At 35.3% G+C, this 24,292-nt stretch overlaps 4 protein-coding genes and 1 long non-coding RNA gene across 6 annotated transcripts in view; 1 reads left to right on the top strand and 4 right to left on the bottom strand.

Moving 5' to 3' along the window:
* The window catches only part of LOC126745695 (glypican-6), a 36,596-nt gene extending 27,216 nt beyond the window's left edge, over positions 1-9,380 (bottom strand). Inside the window, exon 1 of the mRNA XM_050453663.1 lies at positions 9,024-9,380. Within this exon, the coding sequence (XP_050309620.1) occupies positions 9,024-9,183 (160 nt within the window). The 5' untranslated portion in view covers positions 9,184-9,380. The remainder of the gene's footprint in view (positions 1-9,023) is intronic.
* Positions 9,381-11,717: 2,337 nt separating this feature from the next.
* LOC126745504 (retinaldehyde-binding protein 1-like) lies at positions 11,718-21,536 on the top strand. 2 transcript variants are annotated; one of them, XM_050453369.1, is made up of 9 exons: positions 11,718-11,878; positions 12,688-12,741; positions 12,908-13,083; positions 13,138-13,315; positions 13,373-13,460; positions 20,176-20,279; positions 20,342-20,492; positions 20,787-21,085; positions 21,139-21,536. In XM_050453369.1, the coding sequence occupies exons 1-9, from the start codon at positions 11,873-11,875 to the stop codon at positions 21,322-21,324; spliced, it is 1,242 nt and encodes a 413-aa protein (XP_050309326.1). In that variant the 5' UTR covers positions 11,718-11,872; the 3' UTR covers positions 21,325-21,536. The 2 variants fall into 2 exon arrangements, with proteins under 2 accessions (XP_050309326.1, XP_050309327.1); XM_050453370.1 differs by lacking the exon at positions 12,688-12,741 and having other exon boundaries at positions 11,726-11,878.
* On the bottom strand, positions 11,873-12,570 carry LOC126745509 (uncharacterized). Its single transcript, XR_007663580.1, has 2 exons — positions 12,043-12,570; positions 11,873-11,981 (listed from the first exon to the last, which is right to left on the bottom strand). It is a non-coding gene; the product is annotated as an uncharacterized LOC126745509 (long non-coding RNA).
* LOC126745508 (40S ribosomal protein S18) lies at positions 16,445-17,919 on the bottom strand. Its single transcript, XM_050453377.1, has 3 exons — positions 17,833-17,919; positions 17,336-17,623; positions 16,445-16,651 (listed from the first exon to the last, which is right to left on the bottom strand). The coding sequence occupies exons 1-3, from the start codon at positions 17,833-17,835 to the stop codon at positions 16,484-16,486; spliced, it is 459 nt and encodes a 152-aa protein (XP_050309334.1). The 5' UTR covers positions 17,836-17,919; the 3' UTR covers positions 16,445-16,483.
* LOC126745506 (cingulin-like) lies at positions 21,505-24,258 on the bottom strand. The gene is made up of 8 exons (XM_050453371.1): positions 23,945-24,258; positions 23,637-23,815; positions 23,445-23,582; positions 23,249-23,389; positions 22,871-23,192; positions 22,493-22,678; positions 22,107-22,205; positions 21,505-21,796 (listed from the first exon to the last, which is right to left on the bottom strand). Exons 1-7 carry the CDS (start codon positions 24,123-24,125, stop codon positions 22,147-22,149), a joined length of 1,206 nt encoding a protein of 401 aa, XP_050309328.1. The 5' UTR covers positions 24,126-24,258; the 3' UTR covers positions 21,505-21,796; positions 22,107-22,146.
* Between the last annotated feature and the right edge of the window lie 34 nt (positions 24,259-24,292).

Raw genomic sequence — 24,292 nt, 5'->3', positions numbered from 1 at the left:
GAACTCTTGTACATGTTAAATAGTTGCTTAAGCTTGTCATGTGATGGAGTTTGAGGACATCCTTGTACAACTGTCTCATCAGTCGTACAGTGGGTTTAGAGCTAAACGAAACCAAAGAGGATTTAAGGAATTCCCTTAGAAAATATTTCCTTTTTTCTATGATTTAAATACCGCACATCAACTGTGTGAATAAAGTCATATCATGCCTACTTTAACCGTTTATATAAACCGTAAATTAAACAAAAAAATACAACGATGTTTATACGGGGAAGAACATCAAACAGCTGAGATCATTTGCGGTTTTATTTATACAGTTTTTTTCAATGCGAACGAGTGTTTCGCCTTAAGGGGTCTATATAGTAAAAAAATTAAACTTTCATGTCGTTTCAAACCAACCGATTCTCGTAAATCCGTACTAGCTATAACATAATGAAGGAAACGCTCGTAAAACTAAACTATAGAAGTTTATAATTTAGTTGTTTAAAAACTGCGGCACGTGCATTGTTTCCGTTTCTAATTTAGGTTTTACACGTGTTTCCGATGTTTATTTGGAGCGCGGGGGCCGAGCCATAAATCATATTATGCATGCCTATATGGTTGTAAATCCGATCGTTGTTTTCAGAAAAGCATAACACATTTTGGGTGTGATTTATTTTTGGAAATGTTACTTTTTGATACATTATATAAATAAGACATATAATAGAGCCTCAGATTCATCGCAAAAGTTTGACGAGTAAATGAAGCTGGCCGTTGTCGATCATGATCATATTCATTCCGTCTTACTTCAGGTACTATGTGAGATCTCTCTGACATTGGCAATAACTTGAGCAAGTAACCTTACTCGCACTTGTACCCATTCTATACCGTAATTGAAAAAACACTGATTGCTTAGCATTTCCACACAATTAAACCACTAATGAATACGATCCAATAATTTTATTGTACAATAAGCCCTTCGTAACATCGAAAAACTGAACCGAAATGACTCATGACTGATGTGGGGTGTGATTTGGGCACAATAGAGACACTTCGGGGGTCTCGATCATATTATAAAGGGGACCGATAGTGTGAACGAAGTACGCCATTCCGGATCTCCACACTTATAATGCCCTTTGGGAATTAAAAAGTTTATTTTGAGTACATTTAGGGGGGCGATTGTATTTATTCACTCCTCTCCCTTTGGTTTAATTAATAATTGTAATAATTTCTTATTGAATCTTATTTCCGTTGGTCATGTTTCTTGCTGCTACTGCAAGTGATGTGACGTCCAAAGCGTCACTATCAGAGCAACTAAATTGACCATTTCTGACCTATAGGCACAGCAAACATCCATTCTTCAATAAAAATGTATGACTAAACCAAAATTACTAGATCAAACGAACTTACCTGAAGTAAAGTTTGAGTCCTCGTCGAAGTAAATAAGAACACTTTCGTGGTATTCGGTAGAATCAGGGAGACTACATAGTGTTCTTATTTACGAGACGAGGACGAAATATAATTAATAGTGAAATGCCTTGAAGAGGTCTTAGAATGCTTCACCTAGAGCACCTAGTCTTGGAGGATCAGATTTGGTATAACCTCAGTAATATATTAATGTGTAACTAGGTGTATAAAAACACTCAAACTCCTGGGGTGTTTTATTAAATTTCTTGCTAAAACGGGCCGATGCCTCCCTCTCTTACCCTGTAAAAGCTCGGCCATCCGAAATAATTGAACTCGAAGGTGCCGGCTTGCCAAAGGGGCGTCGTGGGGGTAGAAGAGAGGGCTGAAAGAGCCCTCGAGCTTTCCTGATAAACATCAAACGCCTTTTAATTTTTTTTTATGTATGTATTTTTTTTAAGTGCCTTGATGATGATTTGCTTCACTGCTACTTGAACTGGCGAAAGATTTTTAAAATATTTAAATAAAATACAATAATAAATGCGTGTCGTAAGAGGGAAACGTTGCCTAATCGGTATTGATTTTGTTGGGGAAACATTTTGGGGTATATTATGGAGAAGGTTGTTTGTATTAGGGACTAAAACGGGATCCGTTATAAGGGGGATAGTTCGGGTAAAAATATGAGCATAAAAGTTTGTCTGGGTGAAAAGTGGGATTCATTCTATTATTTGTTTTTGAACTGCGGCAGAAGAGGTTAAGATTAAACCATGCACACACCATTAACTGTCTTGTGTCAACCAAAAGCAAGAAACTCGAATGAGGATCTTAAGTAAATCCTTTCTTAGATCAAAAAATTCGGCTCCATATCTGAGGTTAGTTTAGTAATTCACTGAGGGGTTTAGCCTGGAAGTCTTTACACCATACATCAACTAGGTACATTTGTGTTCAGCGGACTTAACGGATAAAACAGAGATCAACCATCCTGACGTGACCTGAAGACTATACGTGTCTCTGTCGCACGTACACGTTTTTGCGGTTTTCTCATTTATCTACTCAGATCAAAGAAAATACATGATAGAGTTGAGAATACTTGTTAAATCCAAACTACAGAGCAAATTTTACTAAGGATCCTTGCGTAATAAATAAATTCATAGATGTAGATATTCAAAGTGCACTTGTGTATACAATCAGCTTATTATATTGTAGTTCTTACCGGGAGTTGGTTAATTTCAAAGAACCACAAAGGCCCTCAACAAATGTTTGAACGTTAATATCGCGCTCGTTAAATGTATATTTGAACAAACAATAAAAGTGTCTCTTTGTGCTCGAGCAGCACCACCGGAGCGAGGAAATACTCATCCCAAAAGAGCTGGGGATTAAAAATTGAAAAAAGAAAAAAAACCCAAAAGCAGATAAAGAATGTTTGAGATTACGGTATCTGCGTACCGCAAACGTCTTCGTTAAATTTGAAAGAATGCCGCCCGGGACTCGTGTCTAAACAACCAACTTTTATCTACTTTTACCCGGAATGAGATGATGGAATCCAGTAAATAAAACGCCCTTCACATGTGGCTAATTTGTCTCTCATTCATTAAACGACTTAATCTTTTCTAATATTACAAGCGAAATATGATAGGGGCGCCTCTGAATGGGCCCTGCCCCGGGCATAAAATCACCCCATAAAACGTCTATTAGGTGGTCCCAATGCGGAATTAGCGGTTTGACCCTATATACGTAAACCGTAAAATTTCACTTCCATTTCGACTAAATCACTGCCAAGGAACAGGCATTCGGGATAAATACGAAACTATAGCCGGTTTCGGAAGAATAGTACAGTAAATATTTTTCGATTGTTACCACCACCAAGGGCGTGTTGCTTGTTCTTTGTTGGCTGGCGACAGACCCTTGGCCCCTTTTGAAACATTCCTATTCGGCAGATGTGACTGTCACACCGATATCGTCATTCATCATAGCACGGGTGTTTGTGGGGGAGACTTTAATGTATAATATGAATAAATGCAGTAACGGATTAAAAGTTTTTGGTGAATGGTATCCTTAAAAAACTAGAAAGTTTAGTGAAAAAAATCCTTGAAACCAAAATTGTTGTAGTGAGGCCAATTTTTAATCTAAAATCAATTTATTTACAGAAAATTGTTCCATGAAGCCATCAAAAGCTCTATCATTCTAAAGGAATTATAAATATATCATAAATAGCTTGGAAGTTATACAGAGAAATATATAAGAACGACTAAAAAATTAAATACTTGCAATTTATTCCTAAAAACTTTCAAATCTGGTGCGTTTTGAGGCTTGCAAAACTGGTTCTAGCTCATAGAAACTACTGAAGCCACAGAAATGCTTCATATATGAAATTATTCCTTAGAAAACGCCCTTTCTTTGAGTACAAACTGCATTTGAGTATCTTAAAGATTTTTCAAGTTATCCTTGACAAACTAGAAACGATAGTAAAGAAAATTCTTCAATACCAAAATTGCTCTAGTGATGCCAATTTTCTACCTAAAATCAATTTCTTTATACAAACTTATTTCATGGAGTGTCCTCGATATTACTCTCAAGGAATTATAAAAATATCTTAAATAGCTTGAAAGTTATCCAAAAAAATGTACAAGAACGACTAAAAAATTACAATTTATTTCCGAAAACTTCATATCTGGTGTGTTCTGAGTCTTAAGGCAAAACTGGTTCTAGCTCAGAAACGCCCTTTCATTGAGTATAAAATGCGTCTGAGTATCCTAAAAAGTTTTCAAGTTATCCTTAAAAAACTAGAAAGTTTAGTGAAAAAAAATCCTTGAAACCAAAATTGTTCTACTGAGGCCAATTTTTAATCTAAAACCAATTTATTTACAGAAAATTGTTCCATGGAGTGTACTGTTTATTATTGTAGTATTACCTAGTATTAATAATATTATTAATATTAAAGAATAAATCGTTGAAGAAAAAGGGTGTCAACGCCCGGACTATGCTGCCCAGATCAAAGAATATTGTATATCACACGTTTTTGGGCCATTTCTCGTTTTCTCCGAGGAATATGAATTTTGATTTCTCAACTGCCTGGAAGTAATTTCTCAGTTATTCCATCAGGCAGTTGAATCCATTTTTCATTTCCTTCAGACAGTTAAAAATTGATTTTTCAAGTGCCTAAGAGTGATTTCTCATTTCTTCCAGTAAGTTAAGTAAATCCGTTTGACTCTAAATTTGATACTTTTAGCGAAATACTTATAAATTATTCTATCTTCAATGTCCTTATTAAAAGGGTACTGGGAGCACAGGTATGCTCTTCCAATTTTGTAAAATAATATCTTCTTTTTCTGCACTAGACATGTTACAAAGGTGAGAACTTTTTAGAATATCAACTGAGTGTCCTGATGTTTTAATTGGACTTCAATGATAAACCACTTGCAGGGTTCTAAGAAATATCGAAACTTGAAAGTTGTATAGTTACTGACTACTAAATGTTATATCATTAAATAAAACTGGCTCTGTGACGGAACAAAAAAGAGAACAAGAAAAATAACAAAATCGATCGAGAAATTAATACAGCAAGTATATTTTGGGATAGAAGAAACAGAAATTTAATTCAATCTGAGTAACATCAGTAAACACCCCCACTAATTGTAATGACAAGCGGCAATCTGCATTCGAATCTCGAGTTAATTAACTAATTTTACGACCGAACAGGTAAATTCAATACGCTATTACAGCCAGTAAAAAAGAGACCTAAACAACGTTTATTATTCTTGCAACCCAGACTGTGTAAAAGGAAATGGGTACAGATTTCAGGTAGGTTAGTGACCCTTATTATATAGCTGCCAGGAGATAATATTGTTAAACCAAGTGCAGAATTACATACCGTGAAACAGGTTTTCATTTATTACGTAATGGTCATTTTTACAAATCAATGTGATTTCCATTTTTTTTGGTATTTATGATATTCGTCTTGATGGTCAGTCTAGACACGACTTGTAATGGAGATTAAATCCATAAATTACAATAAATGTTTGGAATTAGAATGTTTATTATAAGACCGGTAGTCTGCTACTGGTGCAAAAATAACCTTCAAAATGCAAATTCTGAGAAAATAATGATTTTACCAGGGTGGTATGAAAATACCGATGATTCTGAGAAGAGAACGTTATTGTATATATGCGGCGCAAAGTATCATATAACGCCTTCTTGCTTAATTTGAGTTTAATGGGTTATTTGTGGCTACTCCTTATTTATTTATATATACTTTTGTGGCTACTCCTTATTTATTTACCTACCTAATGATTTGTAAAACATTTTGCTTATATCAAGTAATTGGATATTATATAATCCATTTGCATTGTTCATACAGGCAATGAAAACTAATGCCCCACCTGTATAGTTTACAAGGCCTTCCTCATATTATTGTCTTATCCTCCAACATCTCTATTAAAAAGTACGCCACTTTTTTGACCTTAAATCCGTCTTTTTTCGACGAAATGGAAAAACTCTTTAACCTCTTCCACTCCATCGTATCCACGTATGGATATATAGATATAGGGGACATTAACGCACTGTGTAAAAGTGGTGTAGGCCTCTGTAGTTTATTTTTCATCGCGGTAGGACATGTATTATATCCATATGGGGATATCATGTTTAGTCTTTTTTTTTTGCAATTCCTAGAATAATGTAAATGTTTCAGAACTATCACTCTGGTGGGAATCTAACGCACAGGCAAAAGAACGCATCACGTATTTTTCATGCCATTACGTACGCATAATTTTCGTTTTATACTCGTTATTAGTCAAAATGGATTCAGACTACGAGAATAAAAGTGATGTGAGCTATATGAACTGTCTAGTGACTTCGAGAGCTATACTCGGAAACCGACTACTCATCAGAAGATGAAGAAGAAATAATTGACGGTGTTCAGATGAGCGGCTGGACGACTGTAACGGATCTATTTGAGGATAAGCTGCCAAGTAATATATACTCGAATTTCGCTTTGACTATGACTTTCAAGAGTGCATGGAAGCTGTAAATTGTTTTGAATCGTTTGTAAGTAGAAGTATTGTAAAGAAGCTATGCGAGTGGACCGATCAAAGAGCCCATATATATTTTAATAATAATCCACATAACGCTATGAAAGGTTTTGGTTTAAATTATAAAACAGTCGTAACAGAAGAAATGTATGTATTTATAGCGCTGTGTTTTCTTACTGGATTGACCATGCAAGTGTGTGCAAATTTCAGATTATTGGAGTAAAGATGATATATGCACTGGTCCTCCAGTGTTAGGAAAGTGCACTTGAAGAGCTCTAAAGGTCATTCCTGATACTATGATGAAAAAAAATGGAAAATGTAAATGGACCAGAGAGTGTTAAGCTGAAGGAAAATCATCCTGGACTGGACATATCAACATGCCAGATTATACTTTTAATAAATTAGGAGAAACTCAAAAGTTTATTATCAGTATAACAAATACATCTGAGGATATTTTTAAGCTTTTAAATGTGCAAATAAGCCGAGAGTGCCGTCAGTTAAGCTTTGTGGAAGAAAGTCCTAAAGACATCAATATTTTGCCTCAGGGAAACTTTGACCTGGTATTAAGTTGTACAGCAAAAACTATGGGATGCTCAAATGAACTTCTGGATTTACTATTGGAAAATATGTAAATATGGTAGTTAATTATATAGGGTAGGAGAATACTATTAAAAAAATAATTGAAATATTAATTATAACAATTCTTATAAAAGTGATAAATTAATTGTAAGAGCTTCATACAACTCTGTTGTAAGATTTAAAGCTGTCAGAATGCCATCCTATGCTGTCCCTAAGAAACTATTAGAGCTACTTATAAAATATGATGGAACTAATGATATGACAGAACTTAGAGAAGAATTTTTTACACTTAGATGAGATATCAAATCTGTTATCTATTAGACAGTTTGACCAAGAATCTGTTATGAGCCGAAATCGCTTTTTAACAATTCTTAGATTTTCACCCCCAGAACTTGCCAAAGCTAATGCACCCAGGTCCGGTTTTCGCAATAGATGAGCAACTTATGTTATATAAGGGCCGACTCCATTTTCGCCAAGTCGATTTGGAATCAAAATATTTTCGTTATGTCCCAGTAAACCTGAACTTCGAGGATATACATGGAATTTTTGTATATATATATATTGGCAAAGATATATATGACATATCGCACATTCCAGGAACAAAGAACCTTTCCTTTTCCGAAAAAATAGTGGTTTACCTTTGTCAAAACCTCTTGAACAGTAATCGTGAAGTGATTTTTGATAATTGCTACACATCAGTTCGCCTTTTATTGACAAAAAACACTTTTCTTACCGGCACAATTCGATCGAATAGGGGTGTTCCAAAAGAATTGACATTGGTTCCCTTAGAGAGGCAAGAATCATGTTTTGTTCGCAAGGATATGCTTATTCTAGTTCGCTACAAGGACAAGAAAGATATTTATCTACTTACCAGTAAACATACTGCAGGATTTTGTGAAAAAGAACGATATGTTGTGGAAGGAAATGTTATCTATTACAACAAATCAAAACATATTGAATTTTATAATCAGAATATGGGATCAGTTGAAGCGGTAGACCAAGATATTGAACCATACAGTCCTTTGCAGAAATCCTACACATGGTTTGCACCTTCTACATCTAATGTTATTGAACTCTAGAGTATTTTACAGCCAAGCACATCAAAACAAAGTTTCAATGTATAAATATATAAAACTTTGCTGCCGGGGTATACTTTTGAAATATAGCAAAGGTTATGAAGAAATGGATGATACCACTTCATCTAAGAAACCGTTGCATGCCATGGCTGATTTTCCAAGAGAAGTTGGGAAGAAGAGAGCTCTACGAAAAGTTTGCGTAATTTGTAAAAGACGTGGAGTGCGGAAATTAACGAGAAAATGTTGCATTGCTTGCCCGAACAAACCTGGACTTTGCTCATCAGAACATTTTGAAAGTTTTCATAAATAAAAAAATAATGTTCTTTTTTTGCTTTGTACTAAATGTAATATTAAATAAATTTTGTACCTTCTCTTTGTATGTTTTATTTTATAACCATTTGCCATGACTTTATAAATAAAACAATAGATATCGTCAAATGTTATTAGTATCCCAATGTGGATATTTTGGTATAGAAACGATATCCAAGTGTGGATATACTGGTACATCCATATATCCTTATGTGGATATTCTGGTAGACACCACAAATTGTTACAGAAACTTAAATTGTTTTAAACAAATTTTCTGGCATTCTTAGATAAATTACTCTTCTATTTTACATCGAAACTTTAATAAAATTTATTTTTTAATAATTTTTTTCCTGGTGTATAACTACCTACTTCGAAAAATGGCCTGGAGGGGGTTAATAGCTTAATGTTTTGTATAAAAGTATTTTGTCTCTAAGATATTTTACATTCTTTTACCTACTCATAGATTTCGTGCAAGAGTGCCCTCAAATTAGTTAAGGTGTATCAAAATGTTATGCTATGATTTTATTAATTAAATCTATTGATGCTATATAGCTCTTCCTATATCCTCAAAGCGATTTTAGTTTTACCCTCATTTATGAGTAAACTTTTCTCTTGTTTAACTCAATAACAAATATCGATGAATAAAACTTACCATTTTGCGGCTTATCGAGCACAAAGTTACCCTCAAATCCCCGAAGTTCTACATCTTTCTTAATTAAATCGCAACTCCTCGGATTAGCAATTACCGCAGCGAATAGCGACACCACGACGACGCAAACGAAAAAAACGTCACTTTCGAACCGACACGACATCTTCGTATACTATAAACTAGTCACAGCCACCAAATTAATTATATGTATAATAAAGTAATTTTTTAATTGCCCGAGGGGAAAAACATTCACTTAAAACTTTGCAACCATCGCGCGATTTCGTCGAGTCGTCTCTCTTGCACTACCGTCGTGTTCGCATTTCGATGTTTCGGTTTCTGACTCTCTGCCAGTTGGTGATTCTCTGTTGAAAAATGTGCGGAGGGCGATGGGGCGCAGCCGCGGCATTCTGACGCACTACTGGACTGGTTCTTTCGAATTCCTACAAGTCGAGTCTGCTGAACCTCTAACATGTTTGAACTTGAAAATTACTCTAAATTGAGTCAAATATTTATTATGTAATTCTAGTTCATGCAGACTGCAGCTTACTAATTCTTTTTAATTTATTTAAGATATCTATACAGCTTGAAGCAAACATTATTGTTACCATTTAAGGCTGATCCATATATTATGTATTATGATCAAATTATCAAATCCAGGAATATGCCTAAGAAGTTAAGAACTCTTCTGTAGAATTCTCTTGGTAAAAACATATGTATTGAGAAGACAAACCATCTTGTGACTTGCCTCAGAGATAATCAATTATTCTAATAGAACATTCTTATTGATATATGTAGTTTTCCAATGAGTTGATCAGTCTTCTTTTTTTTTATACAAATTATAACTAAGAAAACCCAGAGATAATCAGAGCAGCCTTTATGTAAGAGGGAATATATATATCACTATCACTTGATACCTTAAAAGGTTAAGTTTATTTATAGCTTTAACCTGTTCATCCCCCAAAAAAGCAGAGCTCCTACTATTCACGAGGAGACGTAACTTTGGCACGCCCCCTGTTATATCTCTAGGTGGCGTGCAGCTGCATTACTCCAGGACAGTTCGATTTCTGGGAATCAAGTTAGATCCCAAACTCTCCTGGCACTATCATGCAGACACCAGAATAAAGAAGGCCACCTGCGCGCTATGAGCCTGCAGGCGGGCTTTCGGCAATACCTGGGGTCCGTCTCCTAAGATCCTCCACTGGATCTACTCGCACATTGTGAGACCTCTTCTCACATACGGGGCTATCGTTTGGTGGCCATGTACGGAGAAAGCGAAAATTCGTGCTTAACTGGACAAAATCCAACGTCTTGCATGTCTCAGTATAACGGGTTCCATCCGGACGGCGCCAACTAGAGCGCTTGAGACTCTGCTGAGCCTTCCGCCTCTGGACCTCGTTGTGCAATTCGAAGCAATGAGGACTGCGTACAGGCTATACGTCCCCGGCGAACTACGTGCTGGCGAGACAGTTCACACAAAAATTTGGGCCATAAAGGAATGTCCTCTCCTTCTGATGGGCAGTGACTGCATGGCTCCAGTGACTGTGGACTGCGAGGGATTCGTGACGCACATTGCAGGCAGAGAGGAGTGGCAGCATTCCAACAGACCTGCATTGCTAAATAGGGGGACCATCTGGTACACAGATGGCTCCAGAATGAATAACAGAGCTGGATCAGGGCTTATTGGTGGGATCCCACATACCAGAAGGGCATACTCGTTGGGGAGCACGCCACTGTCTTCCAGGCCGAAGTATTCGCTGTATTAAAATGCGGACAGAAAATCCTAAGCTGCGGACACCGCAATACAGTCGTATCAATATGCTCGGACAGCAGAGCTGCCATTAAGGCTATCACGGCCGCAAAAATAAGCTCCAAACTTGTACTAGAGTGCATAAAAGTCCTGAAAAAACTGGTACAGGTTGATGTGAAACTGGTGCAGGATCCAACTCGTCTGGATACTTGGCCATGCAGGTAATGAGGAAGCGGACTCTCTTGCCAGACTGGGACCGGCGAATGTGCCGATGGGGCCGGAACCCATAGTTGGTATCGCGAAATGCGTTGCGGTCGCGTCAATGAAGGGTCTGCTGGACAAGTGGACCCACTGAAGATGGACTGAGTCCCTGGTATGAGACAGGCCAAAGCGCATATAGGTGGGCCCTCTGCCTGTCTCACAAAAATCTACTACGCCTAAAAAGACGCGAAATTCGGCTAGTGACAAGTCTTTTAACCAGTCATTGGCACTTAAGAACCCTTCTCCATACTATCGGTATTGCGGACAACCCGGAATGCCGATGGTGCTGTGAGGAGGATGAAACCGTTGACCATGTAGTGCCAGCACGCCAGGTTCAAATACTTGGGTAACACTTTTAATGTACCGAGTGAGTTTAAGTCCTTCAGACCAGAGAGCCTTATCCGTTTCTCTAAGGCCGTTGGGCTCTGGTAACCCCCGGTGGGGCATGACGGGTCTACCAGGAGACCAATATGCACAACTGCCTTGGCAGCCCACTGTTTCAACAATTCAATTCAACCTGTTCATCACTAGCTGTACTCTCTTTAACTAAAGTTCTCAAGTATTTAAATTATTTAATGGTATCTATATCTGCGTTACTTGGACTTGGACTGCATATTTTTCTAGTTGAGGCACCTTTATACAGGTAGATCAACAATGAAGCTCCCTTTTGCGAACATGGTTTCAACCTGGTTACGTTGTTATAGCGACTCATATGACGATTGACAATTTCATTGACTTTTTGTGAGTGATTTATTTTAAAGTAGTGATAAGTCAAAAATTTACATAAACATTATTTAAAATACCCAAAATACGGCTAAATATTTAGGACAAGAGGAAGTACGGGATGACGGTAAGTCATTTTTTGCCTAAGTTTTACTCGTAGAGATTAGTTTTCTAAACCATATTAGCCTCACAGTTTATTTTAGTGCGTTTACACCCGGTTTTCCAATCACCTTCAAAGATTAATTGTCCTAAAATATTGATACACCCATTAATCACCGAAGACACTCCTACCTTACCCTCCATTAAAGATCTTGGCATTATATAAAACGGAATGTCGTAAACTATGCAGAACAAAATCCTGTTTTAATGTTGCACAGCATACCCTAGAACCATCAGCAGGATTGAGGTTTTGCACAACAGATTCTGCCTTATTGATTTCCTCAACAACATCTCTTATGGGTTCCACTCCTTTAAGGTTCTTCTTCCTCAACTGACTAGAAATTAACCTCACTGAAATCTAATGCGATCCCCCGAACCACGTTTTCGACCCTTAAACGTGAAAGATTTCGGGAGTCTAAATGGCGACCTTGGAGTTGACATTCAAGGTTGTTTTAAAGTTAATTTTTAATACTATACTCTTATCTTTTATGTCAATCGAAATAAGGGATCATCTTACCCTCAGATATGCATCAAGGTTGTATAAACTAAAACCAAGTCTTCACTTTGAGACACTTATTATAGAGTTTCGAAACTACAAGGTCACCTTTAAGATGGGGAGGAGAGTTTTAAACTCTCCAACCCCATCGTGGCCAACATGAAATTTTAGTTTCATGTTGGCCACACTGATTTTTGACGTTCGTATTTTGACTTTGACAACATGTGACAGTTCTCTTTTCTAATAATCCTAACCTTAAGGTTTTTTTTTGTTGATTGCAGACGTTCAGTTCTGCGGCTTCACTGAAAATGTCGACCAACTCATTGGAACTCGAGGTAAATATCGTCATTATACTGCTAAAACCCTTTACGACGTTAAATTATTCAATTTTTAATGCGGTGGCCTTATCAAATTCGGCTGTAAACCGATACTTGATGACACACCTGCCATATTGAATGTACCAAAAAAAAAAAAACATAAATTCCTGAAATTCTTTTTTAGAACGAAAAAAATGACTACAAAGACGAAAACGATCTTGAATCTCCCATGGATTATTCGATAAAGCATCCATTGCAAAACTGTTGGACTTTATGGTATTACGAAAGTGACAGGAGCCAGCCCTGGGAATTGAATCAGAGAGAAATTGCTTCTTTTCAAACAGTTGAGGATTTCTGGAGGTATGTCATTGATTCAGATTTGCCTATAGGTTACTTTTAATCATAAAATTTCAGTTTATACAACCATATTAAGCCAGCGAGTGAGTTAAAACAGGGCACTGATTATTCCTTATTTAAAAAGGGTATTAGACCGATGTGGGAGGACCCTGCCAACAAAAGGGGTGGTAGATGGTTAATTAGTTTAGACAAAAAACAAAGACTCAACGATTTGGACAGATACTGGTTGGATATAGTAAGTGTTCCGACATTTTTAGGTCATTGTTCTTAATTGGCATTATTTATTTTATAGATTCTCTGTCTTATTGGTGAGGCTTTTGAACATTCTGATGAAATTTGTGGAGCCGTGGTGAATCTTAGATATAAGGGTGACAAGATTGGTGAGTTTATATTTTCTTATTTATTTTATTTTCACCTGATTGTTCTGATATAGTCTGAATATCAATTGATCCATTACTTTTGCTATTTTAAGTAAATATAGGCCTACAAATGTTGAACTCACATTTCCTGAATAATAATGTCTTGGATTGTATGTTTAAAATTAAATTTTTCTATGATTCCCAGTAAACCTCCAAAATTTGTTGCAGTCTGGTATAATGACAAGACTACTAAATGAAAATACTGTATAATTTTTTTAATGTATTATTTGATTGAATTGTGTAATGTGTTAATCAAAGAAAAGTGACACAGAAATGTCTCCTTAAGGTGTTTGGACGGCAGATGCAAACAATGGAGCCGCAGTTATGGAAATAGGAAAGAAACTAAAGGAAAGGCTCCATATTCCAGCTCGTGTTACGATACCTTACGAAGTTCATAAAGATACTATGGATAAGACTGGTTCGGCTTCCAAATACTCTTACAGTGTCTGAATTTATCAGTTCTATCATTATTATATTGTTAATTTAGTTAATATTTTTATAACATTGATTATACTTAGATTGGAACTATGTGCTACATGGTTTCATGCTATATAATAATCTAATCAAAAAAACATTCGTTAATTTGTCTTTTATTTATTTGTTCCTCGTTTATTATGAAAAGATACCAATTGATTCAGTATGGATTCTACACATTTATGTAAGTAAAACTAACCATAAGAGAAAATTTTTTGCTGTAGAGGTAATGTATATTTGCCGGCACAAAATTCCGCCACCCTGAAATATTGGCCAAGTTTGATGTTCATTCAAAAGACCCTGTAGGAAAATTAAGGTGGATAATTCTGTTCCTTGTAATCTTTGATGTATTGTAAACATTTCGATTTTTGATTCATTCCATTACCTCATTTTTGCTGCGAGCTGCAAATTTTTTAATAAAACGCTGATTTGAAGCTTATTTTTGGATAATTAATGTCAAGTTTTCGGTTAAAAATTATCGACGTTGGCTAAGGACGCAATTAATGTGGCATAAAGTTTGACAGTGTCACTATTATAATTTGTTGTGTGTCAATATGGTATTAACTCCAGCAGACGTGGGTAGAATTCATAATTATATTTAACACTACGTAGTGTTAAATATATGGTAGAATTGTTGCGTTAAAATAGAGGATGGCCGTAGCAAAAGTTAAGTCGCCCGTACTCTGAGATTTCCGCGGTCTACAGTTCGAGATGCCTGGAATAGGTATTTACAGACGGGAATTTTTACTAGACGACAAGGCTCTGGCAGAAGGAGAATGACCACTGCAGCTGATGATCACTTTGTCACCATTAGTTCTTTAAGAGATCGAAGATCTACTGCTCAGTGTCTAAAAAATTACTTGCGAATACTTCATGGAGTAAGTGTAAGATGAGCAGAAGCTGGACTTTATTCACGAAGGCCAGCAAGTCGTCTACAATTACTTCCTCGGCATCGACAACACCGACTGAGGTTTGCAAGATCGTATTTTGAGTGGACTCTAGAACGGTGGGCAAACGTACTATTCACAGATGAATCTAGGGTTTGTTTAAGGACGTCAGATGGTCGTAAGCGGGTATACAGACGTAAAAATGAAAGATATGCTGACTGCACCATTTCAGAACAAATTTCATATTGTGGCGGTTCAGTCATGATTTAGGCGGGTATTTCTATCAAAGCACGCACCAATCTTGTATTTATTGAAAATGGAACTCTAACCGCCCACCGTTACATTGAGGAAATCCTTCAAGAAGTTGTCCCATTTGCTCCATTCATTGGGAACCAATTTACCTTAATGCATGATAACGTTAGACCTCACGTTGCACATGTAGTGAGCGAATATCTAGATGAAGTTGGACTCCCAAGATTGGAATGGCTCGCATGTAGCCCGGATCTCAACCCAATAGAACATCTTTGGGATAAACTTAAAAGGGCCGTTCGTCGTCGTCCTGTACAACCACAAACCTTGCAAGATTTACGACTAGCGCTGATCGAAGAATATGAGGCTATTCCTCAAGAAAGAATAAGGAACCTTATTCGTTCGATGTCGCGAAGACTGCAAGCTGTTATTGCTGCGAGAGGAGGAAATACACGCTATTAAAATTGTTTTTTTTTAATTAACTTTATGATATACCTAGTGTTTGTTTCTCCTAATAAAAATACTCTTCAAATTAGCGTTTTAATAAAAAATTTGCAGCTCGCAGCAAAAATGAGATAATGGAATGAATCAAAAATCGAAATGTTTAGAATACATCAAAGATTAAAAGGAACAGAATTATCCACCTTAATTTTCCTACAGAGTCTTTTGAACTTACGAGAAAAAACAACAGTTTGTTTTACTCCTGTATAATATAGCCTAATCGAAAAATGCTACTTTACAAAATGATGTGATGATTAAAAATGATGAAGTATAAATAATGATGCATAAATTGGACTACTAAAGTATCAGATCTCCCTCAAGTTAATGTTGGTCAGCTTATTCAAACTTCTCTTTGACTGAAAGTCACCATAAATGTCTTTCTTTCACTCATATTTCTTAACTCAGAAAGTAGATAACTAAAAATGAAGTTAGCACCTCCACCTTTGCTTTAGAAGTTCCAATAAGAAAGTGTGACAATTTTTTAGAATTCCAGCAATGACTCCATCATTTTTCCTATTGAGCAATTTCTTAGAAAACTAATAGTCAATTATTAGCGAGTTGAAGCCTTTGAAAAAGGTCGGTTATTTTATCTTCAGGCCCTCTTACTAGCCAGTTTTTTACCTATAAAATGAAATATTATCTAAAGAATGAAATTTGCCAGGCCATACTTACTACATGTATTTTATAATAAACATTGGTCCAAGAGGCAAACAACCATTCTTTAAATCGATTATTTTTATGATTAATATCACTGATCTAGTAGATTCTCTCTCTCCAATCCAGCATAATTACACTAATACCATTCATAATGTGGCAATAAAATAAAGACTCTCATTGATTTTATAAACATTATATTTAAAAAATAATTATAAATTACTTCTTCTTGGATACACCGACAGTGCGTCCACGACGTCCGGTAGTCTTGGTGTGTTGACCGCGCACCCTGAGACCCCAGTAATGTCTCATGCCTCTGTGGGCCCTGATTTTCTTCATACGTTCCAAATCTTCACGCAGTTTCGAGTCCAAGGATGAAGATGTGAGCTAGGAGTGAAATATATTGGTATTAAAGCAACTTTCTAGGACATAACATAGAAGACATATTATTGTTACTGTGATGATTTTAATGTTTTTGTTGCAGAGCAAAGATAACCTTCTTGGAAGTGCCTACAAACTACACTCCTAATTTGCTTCTCATATTGCATGTGTTGCATGCATGATCCGCAAGAATTAGGCTTCTAAACTAAGAGACACTTCTCACTGCAAATGTTTTTGCACAATCTACCAACCAATATTATTATGTCATTAAATTATATTGGTCGTTTAATTGTGCCTTGGCTGAAAAAAATATCAACAAAATATATTTGACAATTTTGGGTGGTCAACTACTGAATTCTGAAATGTTAGAATTGTCAGTCTAGGAGTAGATTAACATCTAAAATTGAATTTGGATTATTATTGTCCGAGACCAAGAAAGAACTTATACCTAACCAAACTAAATCTCACCTAAAATTGATAATGTTCCACCATATTATGTATTAATTTTGATTTCCATCATTATTAACTTGATTACTAACTGAACCAATAAGATTATATGTCAACTCCTTAAAGGACAACAAATGTATTTAACTTATTCAAAGAGTTTTTAGAACTAAACTGACAAACCCAAGTTGTGTAAATTTAAATAACTTAAACCAAAAAATGATCAATTCATGATCCAGTACTCACCTGATTGTATTTACCATCAACAATATCTTTCTGCCTATTCAAGAACCAGTCGGGAATTTTGTATTGACGTGGGTTGGACATGATGGTAATGATTTTTTCAACTTCCTCCTCGGAGCACTCTCCGGCCCTCTTGTCCAAGTCGACGTCAGCCTTTTTGAGTACGATGTTGGAATAACGTCTCCCAACTCCCTTGATCGCCGTCAAGGCGAACATAACTTTCCTCTTACCATCGATGTTGGTACCGAGGATACGGAGAATATGTTGGAACTTTTCTGGGATCACCAGCGACTAAAAAATAACGAGATACATTGTAAACATTGTCTTGTGTACCTACCGGATTTTTTATATTTTGCATCTCGTGAGAAGAATATTGGCACTCATGTGTAGCACTTCGGTTATATGGTTCCGTGGAATTGTTTTATGATAGTTATTCACTAAGATGCGTCCAGTAATTCTGGATTTTTATTAATTTCTTGAAGACCATTTCGGAAACCTACCATTTTGCTAGGAAATTGTCACAAAAGAGAGTAGAATGTCAACTGTCAACCAAACTTGACGAACGTCAAGAAGAAGTCTAGATCGAATTGTCATTTTTGTCAAAATGGTAGACCACCAACAAAACACACAAAATAAGGCCAAGTCCCCAGCAGGCGCAACTTGTGAAATGAATATCGCAACAAAAAGAAGTTGTCCTTCCAAGTGTACAGATGTGTCTAATGCGCTTAAAGATTGCAAATAATTTTATATATAAAATATAAGGAATTCTTCTTTACTCTAATAATGGTTTCTCCTGAAAATAAAAAATGGCTCACTTTAAATCCTTTTTTATTAACATTCCGACATGGTTTTGAGCACCACTTTTACCGTTTGGCCTGTCCAATGCTTATCAACGAGCTGCTGGTGCCGAATTCAATGGCAGAATGCTTTGATTTTTGTTTTCATACAGTATATTGTAATAAATCACCTTGTTGATATTGGCATCGAATTCAATTACTTTTATGGTAAGAATAATGGGATATGTAGCAATGAAGTGAACCTGTTTCTGGTAATTCGTACAATTCACCTTGGTATATCATAAAGTTCGAAAATGGTTCCTCAGATTTGGCCGTAAAAAACAGTCAGTAAAAGGAAACGAGTTGACAAAACAAACACGCGGACAATTAAAAATTATATATTATTATATCTATAGGGAGTCACCTATTAAAATTTTATTTAACGATCCTAAATAGCATTGTTTATTACATATGTGGCGAATGACTTACATATAATTACCGGGCATAATCTATTTATCAGTTATTGTATTGTCCGTGATTTGTATTCAGTGTTCCAACGGTTTGTGATACCTACAGATGGTGCCGGGTTCGGTTAAAATGAACGGTAATAAGAGTATCACCGAAGACGAGAAGATGCAGAGGATTTTAAAGCTCAAGGAACGTATACGGGGTAAGTATGTTTAAAGTTCATTATCATTTAAAAATATTGTTATTATTATTGCTCCATATCATACTATGATGTCTCTCAACCTCTGCCATTTATTTAAATGGATTTGCTCGTTAAAGCGTACAGAAAAAAATTATAAAATAAAGTTAATTAAACCCTTTTTAATTTATCTTAGGGGAGCAAAGCTGTAGAACCAACGGAGGCAAAGTTGGAGGGCGTCAAAGTCAAAATTTTTTTTTTTTTTAAACCGTAAGGTCCTAATTTCATTTAGGAGCGATTCTTGTACTTTAAAAATGAATTCCGGGTAAAAATGTAGGTTGGAAGAGGGAATTTTTTGTTTTATAAATTAAATAAATATTCCACATAATCAAACTATCATCAACAAAGTGTGGCACAATATGACAAAAAAGAATTCACCTAATCAAAGAGTCAATTGAAATTCCGCGACTCGTCTATAAGCATAATATACTATTTCTGATAAGATGATATAGGAAACCTGTCAGGACCATAGACTTATAACCAAGGAGCAATCCTTGTATAAGCAATCCTTGGTTATAAGTCTATGGTCAGGACAAAGACATAGGCCAATAACCATTTAAGCATTCTGGCATTGAGTTCGGCACCAGCAGCTCTTTGATCAGCATTGACTCGGGTAAACGGTGCTTAAATTTTATCGGAATGTTGAATTGAATGCTGAACTATTATGTACTATTAATTTTACACATATTATTATCGTAATTAATCATTAAAAAATGTATACTGTGGCATACTATTATTTATTCAACGAAACAGTTAAACTGACTGATAAAATGCTCGGGCATTTCAAATGTTTATGAGCTTTTGTTTCATAATTAATTACTTATAGGAAGAGTAGATTAATAAATTGCAAAGTCTGCATTTTTTACGATATATATTTGATAACACTAATAAAAAATATATTTTCATGGAACTGGGTAACCTTGTACATGTTTTATGATAATTAGGGTCAAGTTTGAGTATATTTCGCTTTATAGAACCGGTATATTCTGATGTTCTTGGTCGTCCAAATATTCAGGTAAACTGCATACATTCGTGGTCAAGTGTATCGAGATAATAATTATATCTCTAACCGAGTGATTTAATATAACAAATTCGGCGGGTATAATTTAGGATCTAAATAAAATTATATGTCATTTGATTTATTGCTAATTGAATAATAATTGTATGTTTTTTTTTAATCATCATATAATTTCAGAGAGTTATAAGAGCTATATACCAACATTTTTTTCTATTTTTATTCAAATCTATATTTATTGATGCTTGTAGGAAGAATAAGCTTCTTAATCCAGAATATCCGTAAAATAAGATATTATGTATTCCAAAATATTCTTCTAACGATAATTTCATTTTTTTGTTATTAGATTCAGAAGAAATTATCCTAAAAAAATTCCCTTACGAAGACCAGCAGTTCATCGAACGTTACCTTGGTGGCACAAATTTCGATATAAACGCAGCTTTCGAAAGAGTAAGTATAAACATCAACCAACACCGGTAAAGGCGTTATTAGCAAATACCGATAATTTTCAGATCAAAGCGAACTATCAACTGATTCTGCAGTATCCAGAATGGTTCACGAAAGATCAGCCGATATCTAAAAAGGAGCTGATCGACAAAGACATTCGTATTGGTATCCCTGAAACTGATAAAGAGGGAAGGCCAATATATATTGTCAAAATTGGTGAGTAAAGCTCAACAAATACATAAGTTATTTAATCAAAAATTGTATAAATCCATTGAGAAACTACTGAAGGAAAACTGGATAGTTTATATAAACCGTGGACAATATTAACGGTTTCAGTTCATAAATCCATATCAATGTATATAAGATTTTATTATAAATTCTTACTCTTCCAATAATTTTATGACTGTATATTTTAAGTTTGTAATTATTAATATGCTTTGTCCTTAAGATGTAATTATCTTTTGATAATAATGCTTATTTTGATTTTCAGTATTAATAATTTGCTTATAGGTAACGTAGATCCAAGTTCAATGGACCTAATGGACATAATCGCCGTAGATGACATCTGGCTAGAGTCGATCCTAATGAAGAACGCCTCAGAAACCGGTCTCTGTGTGGTTATGGATATAGACAACTTACCATTTAGGGCGTTAAAATGGCTTACCCCCCATAACGTCAAGACGGGATTGAAGAAGTTGCAGTGCTTACCATTTAAAGACTATCGATTTCATATTGTGAACGACAGCATCATGTTTAAGGCGGCTATTAACCTGATTTGGCCGTTTGTGCCGGAGAATATAAAAAAAATGGTAACGAGATTTATTTAATTGTTTCGATTTACTGACGATGAAGTGACTTTCAGGTGAAATTCCATTTTAATGACAGAAGGTCGCTGCATAAATTCATTGATCCGGTAGCGTTGCCCTTGGAGTACGGTGGAACGAACGAAAAAATCGATTATGCCGAGATAAGGGAACAACTTTACGCCCAAAACGAGCAGATCTTTGAAAACTTCCAGACCTACCGATCTGTACAACTTACATCTTAGTTGATAGTTAATTTATATTTAATCAAAATTAAACTTAATTGTTATGGCATAAAGATATTGCTAAAATATTACAGGATTTACGCCTTACATTTTGTCATCAGAATAGATGTTTAGCTGAGACATTCTTGGAAATATGAACACTGAACTGTCAATGGAAAATATGAATTGAATAAGACAAACATATTTAATACGTAATATATTTTTATAATACATTGGGTAGTCTTAATTAAAATATGAGTATAAAAACAATCTAGAAAAAACGCATATTCAAGTGCACATATTCGAGATAAACTAAGTTAGTGTAATAATTTAACGTTAATAATTAACTCGGAGTTAAGAATCAACAATGGCACTTAATTAATAAAAAGTGCTCCCTATGCTTAATTAAAGTGAACTTCAGATTGCACAAACGTAATATAGTAACGGCAGTATTAGTCATATTTATTTGCATAGTGTTTATATATGGCCAATGCTGTAAATATAATAAATTTTATAATGATAATATTAAGTACGTTTATTAAAAATGTATGGAAAATTGAGTATATTATTTCCTTATGAAATGGCATAAATATGATTGAATTTAACCTCTATATATGTTTTGCACCGTACGTATTAAATGCCTAAAGTAGTCACAATAAAATTCAAAAAGGCTTGTTTTGCTCATTTGACATTAATTAATAGCGTTAACAATTTGAAATAGTATGATTCTTGAGGCAAGAAAAATTGCTAAATATTTACAAAAATAATGTAAAAAAAAACCTAATCGAACTAATAATACTTACAAATATATTACAACTTAAAAATGTCGTCCCGTATCAAGTGCTAATTTCGAATTACCACTTCTTCTGGTCTGGGTGGTCGATCGGGATAATCCGCATCATCTAAACGGAACAAAACAATAAAATACAATACTCTGAAAGTGATAAAACGTAATGGAATAATAAGATTTCTTGTAATTCGTGGTTCAGGTTATTAATTAAAGAAGTTCTTCAGTTATATTTGCTCGAGCTTTGGGAGAAAGGTAGTTAAGGTGATGTGTTGTTCAATAAATGCCTAATTTCTCTTAAAATCCTTTAACTCTTATATGTGGAAAACAGTGATTAAATTAAAACTTAAAGGGCTAAGGATACCACAATAAATACGAATAAAGCCTATTGAGCGTTCTTACCGTCACCACCTTCTTCCTGTTGTAAATCCTTATACTGCTGCTCCTCATGCTGATTCTTATTGTCAGCTCTATTTTCTTTATGCTCGAGATTTACCGCATGCTTAATGCTGTCCTCAGCATAGTCCATTCCCGCGATAGGTCCGTCGAATTCTTCTTGGGCTACGTTGTCTTTTTCCGGATCTTCCGCTACATTCAAATAATTATTTAGAAAAATGCACAGAGAATAAAACATTTGCTTGCAAGTTAATTATAAGAGAAATTCTGCGGCTTATTTTTGTAAATTAGTAAATTGTAATTAAATAAGAAATTACAGGGAAGTTTTCCAATGCCTGTATTGACATACTTTTGGGTTACATGCAATTGAAAATTTACACTAACCTCGATCAACATGCTTAGGTTGCGGAAGAACTTGCGGCTGTTCGTTCTGATCTTCGCTATTTTGCACCTCCATCGGTGCCACCACTCCCTGGGGTGGTTTCAGGTTCGCCTCCTTCTTAACGGACTCCGGGGTGGGGCTCGGTGCAATGGCCCCGTTTAATGCTGCACCACCTACAGACTTCAAGACAGTTTTCGTTGAACTACTCGGGTTTTCTGCCAACTTCAGCTCAGGTAGGAGCGGATTCGACTTTTCCGAGGGTTTGTTTGGTAAATCTGCCGCTTTGCTTGCTACAATTTCATCTTCTGGTATGCCGCACTTGGTCTGAAATTCGCTTTAGTAAATTTATAGACAAATAAAGGTGTTGGTAAGTAACTTACTTTGAGAACGTTGTATTTTTCAGCTAAAATGCGATATTCGTCTGCATATAAGTTTAGTGTGTTTTGAGAATCATTATTGCTAAGCCTTTGTAAAGCTTTATTGATTTGGGTGTTTTCGAGCTCTAATTCTGTTAATTGAGTCTATAAAAAAAAATTATTAGGCGCAGTTAACTGCATAAATTATAACCTATGCTACCTTAATGCTTTCTTTAGAGGCTTTCACTTTCTTTAATTCTTCTTCTACTTCTTTTAGTTTTGCCTGTAAGCTGTTGATTTCTTCTAGTTGTTGTTTTTGTGTTTTGCTGGCTTCTTCTTTAAAATCGTCATGCTGCGTCTTAAAAAAAAATTATTTTTTATATAAATAAACTTTTATTTAACCCAAACTTACTTCAAGTAACTTGTAATGTTGCTGTAACGAGCTATATTTTATTAAGGCATCATTGGTCAACTTTTGGCTTTTGCTTCTCTCCTCATTGATTTTTATTTCTAAATTGCTTCTGCTTTGTTGATGTTCGGCTTTTTCGTTTTTAAGGCTTTTCTCTAGTTTCTGTTTGTAATCTGATATAACTGCAGTTAAAAAAAACTGATTGAACATTTTTGTATTGGAAATAAGGATTTTTATTTACACAACTTTAACAAATATCAAATGTGTGGGACTTGTTTTGGGTGAACCAAACACCTTCATATATATCTTACCTTGAAGTTGTGTGGATAAATTTTCTTGCTGTTCACGGCATAACTCGTTAGATTTTCTCACCTCGTCTAGTTGGGACAATGTACTGTTGTAACAGGCAATTAACCCAGTTATGGCTATCACAGCGCACACATAGAGGAAAATTTTTGCCTTTGTGCCCCGTATCACTCTTGAGGATGTCATTATATAATTTTCTTTTGTTAAAAAATATGTCGGTATTTTATATAATTTTTAATAATACTTATATACCTAAACAACTAAAAAATCACACATCCACGAAATTTGACAGCTGTTTGTTTACTATTTTAATCAGCTGACTGTTTTGACAGACACTGAGGGCAACCACCAAA

The sequence above is a fragment of the Anthonomus grandis genome, chromosome 16 (genome assembly GCF_022605725.1).
Source record: "Anthonomus grandis grandis chromosome 16, icAntGran1.3, whole genome shotgun sequence".
Taxonomy (NCBI): domain Eukaryota; kingdom Metazoa; phylum Arthropoda; class Insecta; order Coleoptera; family Curculionidae; genus Anthonomus; species Anthonomus grandis.
Note: the sequence above shows the minus strand (reverse complement) of the source record. Positions and strands in the feature narration are given on the sequence as shown.

Bases quoted from the DNA above. Each gene is read 5' to 3' on its own strand.
- LOC126745504 (XM_050453369.1), top strand. The intron at 12,742-12,907 runs GTAAATATCGTC...ATTCTTTTTTAG, and splicing joins CCAACTCATTGGAACTCGAG to AACGAAAAAAATGACTACAA. The intron at 20,493-20,786 runs GTGAGTAAAGCT...ATTTGCTTATAG, and splicing joins AATATATATTGTCAAAATTG to GTAACGTAGATCCAAGTTCA.
- LOC126745508 (XM_050453377.1), bottom strand. The intron at 16,652-17,335 runs GTGAGTACTGGA...TTTCACTCCTAG, and splicing joins TTGATGGTAAATACAATCAG to CTCACATCTTCATCCTTGGA.
- LOC126745506 (XM_050453371.1), bottom strand. From the start codon at position 24,125: ATGACATCCTCAAGAGTGATACGGGGCACAAAGGCAAAAATTTTCCTC. The intron at 23,390-23,444 runs GTAGCATAGGTT...TTTTTTTTATAG, and splicing joins CCTCTAAAGAAAGCATTAAG to ACTCAATTAACAGAATTAGA. The intron at 23,193-23,248 runs GTAAGTTACTTA...AGCGAATTTCAG, and splicing joins AAAAATACAACGTTCTCAAA to ACCAAGTGCGGCATACCAGA.